The sequence below is a fragment of the Ctenocephalides felis genome, unplaced genomic scaffold, assembly GCF_003426905.1.
Source record: "Ctenocephalides felis isolate EL2017-DRISC unplaced genomic scaffold, ASM342690v1 CF-g0.4_SCAFFOLD_03573, whole genome shotgun sequence".
Taxonomy (NCBI): domain Eukaryota; kingdom Metazoa; phylum Arthropoda; class Insecta; order Siphonaptera; family Pulicidae; genus Ctenocephalides; species Ctenocephalides felis.
Window position 1 is genome coordinate 20,891,037 of NW_020539727.1, and position 12,372 is coordinate 20,903,408.

The window sequence follows — 12,372 nt, forward strand, 5'->3', positions numbered from 1 at the left end:
TACCAGCATCATCATTTGGTATCAAAATTGTGCCAAATAAATGCAATTCTAATCAATAAGGCTGTGACAAGCTTCAGAGACACCATGGATGATCAATTTTTAAAACAAAACTTGAAAAAAAAACAATTGTTTTAGCAAATAAATAAGTGGAAGCCTTAAATTGGCATCCAAATTGTGCCAAAATTATATATTTTTACAATCAAAAAATCTAAAAAGGCTGTGACAACCTGCAGAGTGGACCAAGATGATAATTTTTAATCAAAAGTTGTGCCAAATCATAAATCATTTTCAATCAAAATTTGTGTCAAACAGATAAATTAATTGGCAACTTTATTTGTGGTCACCAATTACCAAAAAAAAATTGCAGAAGACCAGAAAATATAAATCAAGAGAACTTTACTTAATAATGTAAAATTTAATCAAAATTTGTGTGCAAAAAAGTGCTGGGATTGAAAAAAATCTGTTTAAAATAAAGTTGTGTTTTTTTGTTCAAGTTAAATAAATTATTAACATAATACATCATAAGAATTACTTTAAACCAACAGTTGTTAAGCAATTTCTATTCAAAACATAGATTTAATTACTAAGCTACAAATTTGTAGTGCTAAAAATACATTTTTTCTAAACAGTGTGCAATTTATCAACATTTATTTATCATTTGAGTAAAATTTTACACGAGCCGCCCGTCTAACTCCACTAAATTCAATTAAACTTGAGTAAAAATGTACACAAGCTCTCCTCCTATCTAATTTTGCATTGACGTCAATTGTTAGACAAAAAATCTGCATTTTTTGCTGCAAATAATGATTTTGTTTATAATTAAATAAAATCTGGAATAATTGGATATTTATAAATAAATATGAATCATTGTAGATACTATTTAAATTGTTGTAAATAAATTTAAAAACTATTTAAACAAATGGCAGGTCCATTTAGTAATGTACTCATTAGTTTAATATTCTTTAAGGATGTATTTTATTTATTGTATTTTTTTGAAAGTCCTCTGGTAGGATTTTTTTAGTATAAATTAGTGTATAGAATGTACTGATATGTTTAGTAATTATTTATTATTATTTATGAATAATAAAATTGTATTTATGCATTGTAAATAATTGTTTTTCTTGAAGAATTTTGTTTCAGGTTTTTGACAATTTTATTTTCAACTAGTGGTGTATGGCATCGTGCCTTAAGGCAAATTGCTGGAACTTCCCGTACCGTAATGAAAAATTCGAAAAATTTTAAACGTTTTCAAATATATTAAAACAAATACTGTAACTTTCATTATTTTTGCATTATCTTGTTATATCTGAGCAAATCGAATGTAAATCATAAATCAACTTATCTTCAGAACATTAACAATCGTCATTTCATTTCGAATTCAATTTCAAAAAAAAAATAGTTGCCCAACTTACACAAAATTGAAAAAGTGCTCCCGTATTGTACCAGAGTGGCGCTTAGACTGTGCTTAGCCTGAGTAATTTTTTGAATTTTTAATCCAAAATTACAAAAATATATTTTTATTTCATTTAAAAAAATAAATAAAAAAATTTAAAACGCTTAAAACATTATTTTATTAGTTGGGAGACAAATAGTGACATATAAAGATTAATATTGTAGAGAGTGTCATTAGAGACAATAAACGAATGATAAATTTAATTTTATTAAAGAAAAAAAATGATTTCTCTATTTTTAAATTTTCTGTAACTAAACTAAATTTTATAAAAATTATAATAAAGATACTAACAAATTTTGTATCTAATTTATAATTGATATTGATTTTTTTCATTTACCTCAAAGATGAAGGAGCAATAAATATTATATAAATTTATTTTGTATATACATATATATATATATATATATATATATATATATATATGAATGCCAGATTTTTTTTTTAATTTCTAGTTATCAATTTGAGTACCTTGACACGACACAGAACTGTTTACAGAATTTTAAGTCTATTTCTGTAAATAATTATTTATATTATGATTTGTTATTATTTAGATAAACAAATACTAAAGTCAATATATTTTTATTATTTTTTCTAAATTTAAATTTAACCGTTACGAGGGCATCGCTTCTAAGATAACGACAAAGTTAAATGAAATAAATTAAATAAAATTGTTGAAAGTCATTCAATGATTTGTTACTTTATTTAATGATATATATATATATATATATATATATATATATATATATATACATATACAAATAATTATATATCAATCCATTACAATAACTTTTTGCCCAAGTTCTGTGCCCTTATGCAATAAATCTCAAAATAAGGTCCAAAAACCGACCAATAAAGATTTATAGTCAGGTAAACCCCCCATCTTAAGGGTTTTGTCTGACGTAGGCACATTTTCCGGAAACATATTACCGGAAGAAAATCCGGAACAGAAAGTGAAAATTAGGGTTGCGTTGTAAAAAGAAAGTGTTATGGGGCAATAGTTACATTTGAGAGGGTAAATAAATATAAAGTTGATGGTAAATTCTGGAAATTTGTTAATAATATTCCAAATGAAGGAAACCGTACACTCACAATCTAATTCTTACATTGTATCTTACTAATTAAAATCCATTACATACAATTTCTGCAAATTTTTTCAGCACGTGCAATTTGAATTATACAGTTATTAAAATTCTTTTCCTACGTCAAAAGACATTTCAGGTTTTTTTTCATTCATTCTGCAAAATCTCGTTGGACGAGAAACATAAATTTAGACAAGGTTAGGTTTTTTAGCAATGATTCATTCAAAAAAAGAACGAAAAAATTATGACCTGCCCGAAGAGAAATATATTTAGAGGCGTTTGAAATAATTCAGGAATTTCCAATAAATCAATTGTTGAATTGAAGAATTTGTTGTAAAAAGTGATAATAAAATACTAAAACAAGTTTTTGAGAAAGATTCAAGATCATTCAGTATCCGTATTAATAAGAACATGTTACAATTACAATTTTTGTTACAAAAAGTTCAAGTATAAAATTTAAATTATAATTAGTAAAATGGATCTCAATTTTAGATTTGGATTTTGGATATCTCTTATTTATTTCATTGACCTCAAGGAAAGATTTTTGTTTACTCCAACAAGTTTTAAGCAAATTTCCAAAACAAAACCGCAAATAAATCTAAAACTTCAACAAATGTTTCCTTTGCGGTTAATTCGCACCAAAAAAGAAAAACCCAAACTAAACTCGTAAACAAGATTCAAATAAATAAAAATATAAAATATATTTAAAGCTGAATACAAGGAACTTAATATTTTTGAATGGAATGATATATTAAAATTAATTAATTTTATTTTTAACTTCCCGGAGGGTAGTTATAGTAATGAGCCGAAAATTAAAAATTAAAATTTTTGCATTTCTCGACGTTTTGAAGGTTTCTGAACATTTTACTGGCATACCTCAGAAACTAAATGGATGTATGTGTGTGTGTATGTATGTATGGATACAAATTTCCAGTCACGTTTTCGGGCGCACGGATCAACCGATTTGAATGATTTAAAAAACATTCGATCCCTATTGATAGGGAGATGTGCTGATTAGTTTTTGGCAAAGGCGGGTCCAGCCGTTACGGAGATACGGAGCAAAGAGTGCAGGAAATAGGAATCGAGTTTTTGAGAGAACGGAGTATCGGATTTGAATGATCTAACAAGCATTCAATTCGTAATGATGGGGAGAAGTAATGATTAGTTTTTGGCAAAGGCTGGTCCTGCCATTTCGAAAATACAGAGCTAAATGTGCAAAAAATGGCAGTTTTTGAGAGAACTAAGCGTCCGACTTAAGTGATTCAAAGAATTTCTGCTTGTTTCAACAAAATAATTGCTTTTGAAAAAAATATTCTGTTTCTAATTTTTTTCGATAAAATATTTTCGTAATTTTGGATTAAAAATTCAAAAAATTACCCAGGCTAAGCACAGTCTAAGCGCCACTCTGGTACAAATAAAAACGCCAAGTGCGTTTAGACTGTTTATTTACTGAAGCACTTTTCCAATTTTGTGAAAACTATTAGAAAAATGTGAAAATGCCGCCAAGCTAAGCACAGTATAAGTGAAAATGTCGCACAGAATTATTTGCAAATGCGTTTAAGACTGTGACTATACTGGAGCACTTTTTTCAATTTTGTGTAAATTAGGCAACTACTTTTTTTTTTAAATTGAATTCGAAATGAAATGACGATTGTTAATGTTCTGGAGATAAATTGATTTATGATTTATGATTTACATTTGATTTGCTCAGATATAACAAGATAGCAAAAATAATGAAACAATTACAGTATTTGTAATAATATATTTGAAAACGTTTAAAATTTCTCAAATATTTCTTTACGGTACGGGAAGTTCCAGCAATTTGCCTTAAGGCACGATGCCATACACACCACTAGTTCAAATATAAATAAACAATCTGCTAGTTAATAATTACTAAAACTAATCTATTTCAATTATAAAATAAATAAATCGTTATCAGCCATCAAACCCAAAAATAGCCCAATTTCAAATATTTACAGTACCATCTGACCCTTACATATCACGCCATCACAAAATCAGCATAAAAAACAGTAGCTGTCACTAAAATATGTAAAATGAGCTGAATTTTATCTCAAAGTTTTATAACATCCGTCACTTCTGATTAGAAAATGTCAAAAGTAGAAAAAAACGACATACAATACATATTTCGTCTTTTTGATCTGTTGCCATACCAGATATCAAATACTGAAACTGTTATAAGGTCAAGATAAGATTTTTTTTAAATAATTGGTGTAAGATCTCGCGCAAAAACTATTTTTTGTGTGAATTGATCATTAGTTCACATAACAGTGCACTAAAATACAAGATTTTATCAAATTTAGTTTAAAAATTATCAGATTTTTATTCAATTGTGGTAGATTTTTTAAGTAGAACTTCTTTAGGCGCGACTAAGGTGTAAATCCGTACTAATGCAACGGAAGTGCGTTACGGCAGAGTCGAGTGCCAATGATTCGTCATTCGCTCTCGATGATATCATTTCTATACGGGTCGATTGTGATTAGTCGTCGTGTATGTGAATAGAGATCTGTCGTTGTATGCGTAACGGCATCAACGTTGAATGTGTACCGATATCAACGAGGAAATCGGCATAGATAAATAAACATTTTAAAGTTATATCGTAGGACAAATCTTGATTTAATGAAAAATGCCTGAATCAGAAGAATATTTTAGCCTGTTCCATAAAAATAATTAAACAAATTAAATATTTGTGCCGTGTACGAAACGTAAGTTTATTGATTAGAAATTATTTCTATATTATTCGTAGTTTCTATAAATCTTTGAAGTTATTAAAATGGAAAATATTTTTTTGGCAAAACAGATATTACAGTTGTTCAAAGAATGAGATTATATCTCCAGCGAAAAAGTGAAAACAAATACAAGCATTCAATGAATGTATGTTAATTTTAATTACATGAAGTTCTTCAAACACAATTATTACATGTTGAGTGAAGTTTCGAAAACAATATTTGGTGAACGAATATTATAAAATTTATTAATCAGCAATTACTTCATTTCTCTAATGAAGGTTCATTTCTAAATGCAAATTACAATGACAAACCGATCATGTCATATCCGAAGCATGACTTTAATTACGTTATTTTTTTAAAATATTATACATATTTTTAATGTCATTATAAATATATAGTTTGTAATTTGTCATTATATAAATGTGTATAACGGTCGACACTAATAAATGTGTGCATCACGAGTGTTACCATATTACTAATAAACATTATTCAAAATTGTTTTAGGATTTATTTATTTTTACTTAAATGCCATCTTGTACAGTAGCAAATAAGTTTTACTTCAATCGCGTGTAGATATGAATTATCCACATTTCCAGATACCCAGAAATTTAATTCTCCAAAAATCTGAAAATTTGGTTTTATAGAAATCCAAAACGAAAGGTTCACAACAATCTAAGTATCCAGAGTCTTAGAAATCCAAAAGTCCAAAAATATCGAATTCAAAGTCGTTTTATTCGAAACTTTTATATCAAAGTGTATAAAAGTGTTTCCTAGGAAATGTAAATTTTATCTAGTTTCATCCTATCCAACTGAAAAGGGGTTGTTCCATATGAAATTTTTGAGTTATTTGACAAAAACCAAAAAATTGTCCCGAATTTTCTATATTTATTGCTTAAGAATAAAATATTGAGCCCGGAGCCAGCGACCCATCAACTTTAAATTTTGGTCACATTTTTGGTAAGGTATAGTAACAATGTGTGTCAAGTTTCATCAAAATCGCAACATGCATTTTTGAGAACATACCATCTGTTTAAATGTTAGTATTAACATTCATAAGTCAGGAGACATCCAGAAAAAGACGATTCGATCGACAACTATTTATAATTTTATTCTGATTGATAAACACTATTGGAAGACTTATAATATCTAAATCGCAAAATGTGTCGGTAAGCGCATAACTCAACAACGCCTGCACCGATTTGGCCAATTATTTTTTAAAATGTTCGTTGAAGTCCAAGGATGGTTCTTACGGCGAGAAAAAAACGAATAATTGCCGGAAAAACCCTAAAAACAGCCCTTTCCTTTTTCTCACACAAACGTTTTCTAACTAAAACGTAGAATCAATTTGAGCATTATTGCTATTATATAAAGTTCATATTAAATTACAAGCACTCACTTGTATACTCCATCTAAACGATTATGCGGATTTTGATAAATCTTTCTGAAGTTTGTTAAAAAAAAATTCTAGGATGTATGTGATTATAAAGTACTGGGAAGTATGTGCAATATTGTAGAAATAAATGGAAAAAATTGTGAAAAACGACATGTCATTGTTTGCATTGAAAACATTGCATTTAATTTACTTATGAACCCAGACAATATTAGAATATGTATAATAAATTCATGATTATAAATAAGAAATTAAAATATTATAAAAATATAGTATATGTATGGCAGATTGAATGATACACGTATGAACAGGATGTGACAAATTAATTCACTTAAAATATGAAATTAAGTATTAATCAGGGCCGGTGCTACCTTTAATGCGATGCATGCGAAAAATACGAGCGCACGTCTTAGGGGGCACCGACACAAAATTTGGATATTAAATTTTCAATATAGTGTTTTTTTTTCAATATATATTTTCTTTGCATCTTTTACTAACCTTTCCACAATATTTTTAAAATTCGTAAAAATTTCACTTTATAACAACAAATGGGAAAGTAAAGATGAATACATACAATTCGGCCCTCACGATATCGATTAGGAGAAGTTTAAGATGCAATTTTGGATATCTTAAATAATAAAAAATTAAATTAATTTAATCCAACATGAAGTACCAGTGTTATGTTATGGTTATGGTTATGTTATACCGTTTAAAAGACTTCAATTTCCAATATAGTGTGGGAATTGAGACTCATCATTTTATTTAAAGCAGTTCTACATTTAACATCGCTCATATTATAAATGTATATGCATTTTGGCGTGAAGAGTAATTTAAAAAAACAATAATTATTAATTTTAGGTAAACGGTAAATATTAGTATATTATATTAAAAAAATGTAGACATGGGTACAGAACAACGTCTGTCGGGTCATCTAGTTATAGATAATATTTTAAATGAATAAAACAAATACAAATTAAACATATATTTAAAACGAACACAATGACACAAAATTAGGACATCACAAACAAATGACACAAACACAAACACAAACAGTACCTTCACTTAGTTAATCCTTTCATCCAAATCACTACACGTCACTGTCTTCCATTGTAAAAATAACTTCTGGAATTTTTCGAAGTGAAAATATAAGGTCTGTCCTTAGTTGGACACATTAGGCTGCCAATTAGACCTTTGGCAGTATCGTAGGGCACCGTTTGGTTCATCGATCTCGATTTTTGGGTGATCGGCTGGAGCATGTTGTTCCATAGCATGGCAGCTCCTGAAAAATTAAAAAAAAAACAAGATGTTTAAATAATCGACCTAATCAATGAAAAATAAATTAATTTATGAGTGATTAAAAGTATTCCGAGTGAATTTATTACACATAATTGAAAACAAACAAACACGTTAACTCGGAGTATTTTCTAAAAGCAAATTTTCACAAATCAACAATTTTTGTAATTGAACCAATTTCCTTAGGACTTTAATGGTTTAGTATGTTCATTAAAAATCTATCGTTATACCAAGTAAATCGTCTAATTTTAATTTTAACGAACGTCAAAAAAATTACTCATTTTCTCAAATTTTGATGAATTTTTAAAATTAAACTACTTGTCGTAAGGCCGTAATATTTCAGTAAGTTCTACAAAACCATGATACATATATCGCCAAAAAAAGTTCCATAAAAATCGGCTTAAATTTTTTTTCAACAGTTCATTACAAGAAAACGGCTTGTTAGATTTTCACCTAAAACTAATCAGTATCATTCCCAAATGATATCTTTCGAACAGTTTTTGATTTTTTAAAATCGATTCGGCAGTATGAGCTTAAATGTGGACGAAAAGTTTAACACTTTTTTCCAAATTACAAAAAAACGGCACACAAAACTGACAAACGATAGTCCTCATTGAGATATATTAAATGGCTTTTAAATTTCTGAAATCGGTTCAGGCGTTTTTGAGCAAACGTCGATCAAAGGTCTAATTTTGACAAATGCCAAAAAACCGTATTTTTGCAAACTTTGACGAATTTTTATAGCTAAACGAGTTGTCGTAGGGCCGTAATAATTTAGTATGATCTAGAAGACTATGGTATCTACAGTCAAAAGAACAATAATACAAATCCTTACAAAATAATCTCAAGTTTTTTCTATATTTACTTGATATGTCTAAAATCAGATATTTATAGAAAATTCAGTTAAAAAACCAAAATTCAGACATCTGTCATATATGGATTCAAAAATTACATAACCTGATCAATTATTGTAAGAGACAAATAGCGGCATGTAGAGATAAATATTGTAGAGAGTGTCATTAGAGACAATAAACGAGCGAGGTGTGTTAATAGAGACGGACGAACGAACTTCACATAATGTGCATTATTTTTTTTCTTCATTTTCTTGAATAATATGAATTAAATTAAGTAATAAACTGTTGATTTTCCATCGTTTTTTTTAATTACAATATTTATTACAACTGTTAAATAATTTAACATCTAGTAATAATAATGAACAATAACATAAATTTAAATAGAAACGAGTACAAAATAAAGGAGAGAATTTCCATTAAAATGATATCCGTAGTATGTTGATTTAATATAAAATAAAAGCAAATAATAATAAAAATAAAATTAATAAATAATATAAATAAGATTTCTGAATAATAAAATAATACTAGAAAAACAATAAAATATAACAAAATAACAATATTAGAAATAATAAGATAATAATAATAATAATAATGTTAGCGTTTACAAATGACTATTTATGAGATCATTCATCCATTTTTTTCTGAAAGCCACAGCAAAGCGCGGCCGGGAATGCTAGTATATATATGCGTGTGAAATGAATATTTATCTTTTTCAAATTCTTCAAATATTTTTGACTAGTTTTCAATCACAATACGTTCGGATTTATCGAGTATTTGAAATGCTTTTTATGTTTATCAGAAAACAGGCAATTAAAATTAATGAGATACTAAAATGCCTTTTGATGCATTTGGAATGCGTTTTGTTTTAGAGATTGTCTCGTGTTTTGTCTAGATTAAAATACGAGAAAATAATTAGATAAATACATTAAAAACATATATGTATATATATATATATATATATATATATATATATATATATATTTGTTTTCAACGTATTTATCTAGTTTGTTCCATTCGAAAAATCTTAAAAACATATAATTGTCCTCGTTCTAATTATAAAATTTGATTTATATACAAATTTAATTACTCATAATTATAAACAAGGTGAATAAATATTACTATTTTTTAATTCAGTAAGATTTTTTAAAAAAAATTGAATATCTTGAATACTAATAATGATTTGTTAATTTTAGCATTTACCTAGTTACAATACGTGAATCAAGAAATAAATTGTTCAAAATTGAAATACATATGTATCTTTTGAAAATTTTGTTAATATTGTTTTTGAAAATTTTGTCTTGTTATAAATTTTACAACAAATCTAATATTATATATTAATCTGCGCCACAAAATATCGTAATTTTGCAATTTCACAATTTCACAATTTTGCTTCAGATCAAATTGACGATTCGTAGACAAAATATCTCGAATCTGGTTCAATTTAGATTTGTTTTATCACATCAAACTGATTTATATCTTTAAAAAAACTAGTGTATATATATATATATATATATATAATTTTTTTTGTGATAAATCAAAGCATTTTCTGTCGCCGAAAGGTGAAGGAGGTCGTCAGACGATAACCGAAGTGCCTCTTATCACACAAAAATATAAACGAGAGGTTCTTTGAGTAAATATAGAAAAAACTTGAGATTATTTCGTAAGGAGATGGCATTATATATATATATATATATATATATATATATATATATATATATACTAGATGACCCGACAGACAAATCAAAATTTTATTTCGTCAAAGTTCCCTATAAACTATTACGCTTGATAAAAGTACTTTTCCGAGATTAATGTAAATATTTGAAATTGGGAATAAATATTTATTAATTTTAAAATTTGTTATTAAAATAGATACTTTAAAGGATAACATATCAAAATTACAAGCTCGTAACTCAAACCGTATATTTTTAAAAAAAATCCTAAAAGTCTCAATTTTATTTCGTCAAAACTATTACGCTCGATAAAAGTACTTTTCCGAAATTAATGTGTAAATATTTAAAATTGGGGGTGAAAATTTAATAATTTTAGTATTTGGCATTAAAATAGATACTTTAAAGGATAACATATCAAAATTACAAGGTTGTAACTCAAACCATGTATTTTTTAAAAGTTCCTAAAAATAAAATTTCTATTTCGTCTACCTTAAAAACTAGCATGTTCGCTAAAAGTACTTTTCCGAGATTAATGTAAATATTTGAAATTGGGGATAAAAATTTGGTGATTTTAGTATTTGTCTTTAAAATAGATATATCAGAGAATAATATACCTAAATTACAACTTTGTAACACAAGCCTAACATTTTATAAAAAATCCTGAAAAACCAACTTTGCCATCCCCAAAATCAACTTTTATTTTTTTGGCACTAAGAAATAGTGTGCCTGCTGTGGGTACTTTTCTGACAAAAATATAAATATATTAAAATGGGGATAAAAAATCATCAATTTTAGAGTTTGTGCTTAAAATAGATACCTTGGAAAATAACATATCTAAATTACAACTTTGTAACACAATCCTAACATTTTATAAAAAATCTACAAATAAAATTTTGCCGTCCGCAAAATCAACTTTTAATTTTTTTTGGCTCAAAGAATTAGTGTGCTCGCCGCGGATACTTTTCTGACAAAAATATAAATATATTAAAATGGGGATAAAAATTCATCAATTTTAGAATTTGTCCTTAAAATAGATACTTTGTAAAATAACATATCCAAATTACAACTTCGTACACACACAATCCTAACATTTTATAAAAAATCTACAAATAAAACTTTTCCATCCGCAAAATCAACTTTTAATTTTTTTGGCACTCAGTTCGAATTCAACCTTCGTACAGGTCACTTCGGGCACGCAAATAAAAATATTTAATTCTTATCAGTGTTATCTAACAGTGCGTGAGTCATAACACACCAGTGTATTGTTCGTTGACCGGATTAACTATGGCGAGTCCCCAGCCGGGGGACTCAGGTATATCGCTCGCTATACCGCTTGTCGTCATCAAAATCCATTGAAATTTTACATGACACTTCTACAACTAATTCTGAATTTGTCGCAAAACAAGTGAACTGTGTTAATAATGTACAACCGGAGTGTAATCAAGAATCCACAATTAATAATAAAACTAACGTAATGGAAACTGACAGTAATGTACCGCTGCCAATACCCTCTACTTCCAAGGAAGGTTGGACTACGGTTAACAACAGAAAACATAAAAGAAATAATTCCGACTGCAGCTCTGAAGGTAATTCTGTGTCAAAAAAGCTAGAAAGTAACTACTGGCTGCATTCAACATCGAACAATATCTACAATGTTTTAAATAACATACAGCCAGAACAAACAGTGAATACCGCTGCCCCTATTCCAAAACCTCCACCGATCTTTGTTCATGGTGTCGAAAATATCAAGCCCCTCACAGAATTATTAAGTGTAAATGCGCCAGGAAAATATAATATACAATTAATCAACAATACGCAGGTCAAAGTCACCCTCACAGACGCTGAAACTTATAATAAAATTCTGAAATTACTAAAAGAAAAAAACC

General features: G+C 27.7%; 1 protein-coding gene across 1 annotated transcript in view; it reads right to left on the minus strand.

Annotated features, from left to right (window-relative positions):
* The window catches only part of LOC113389736 (phospholipase B1, membrane-associated-like), a 75,130-nt gene that overhangs the window by 29,935 nt on the left and 32,823 nt on the right, over nucleotides 1–12,372 (minus strand). Inside the window, exon 10 of the mRNA XM_026626750.1 lies at nucleotides 7,768–7,948. Within this exon, the coding sequence (XP_026482535.1) occupies nucleotides 7,768–7,948 (181 nt within the window). The remainder of the gene's footprint in view (nucleotides 1–7,767; nucleotides 7,949–12,372) is intronic.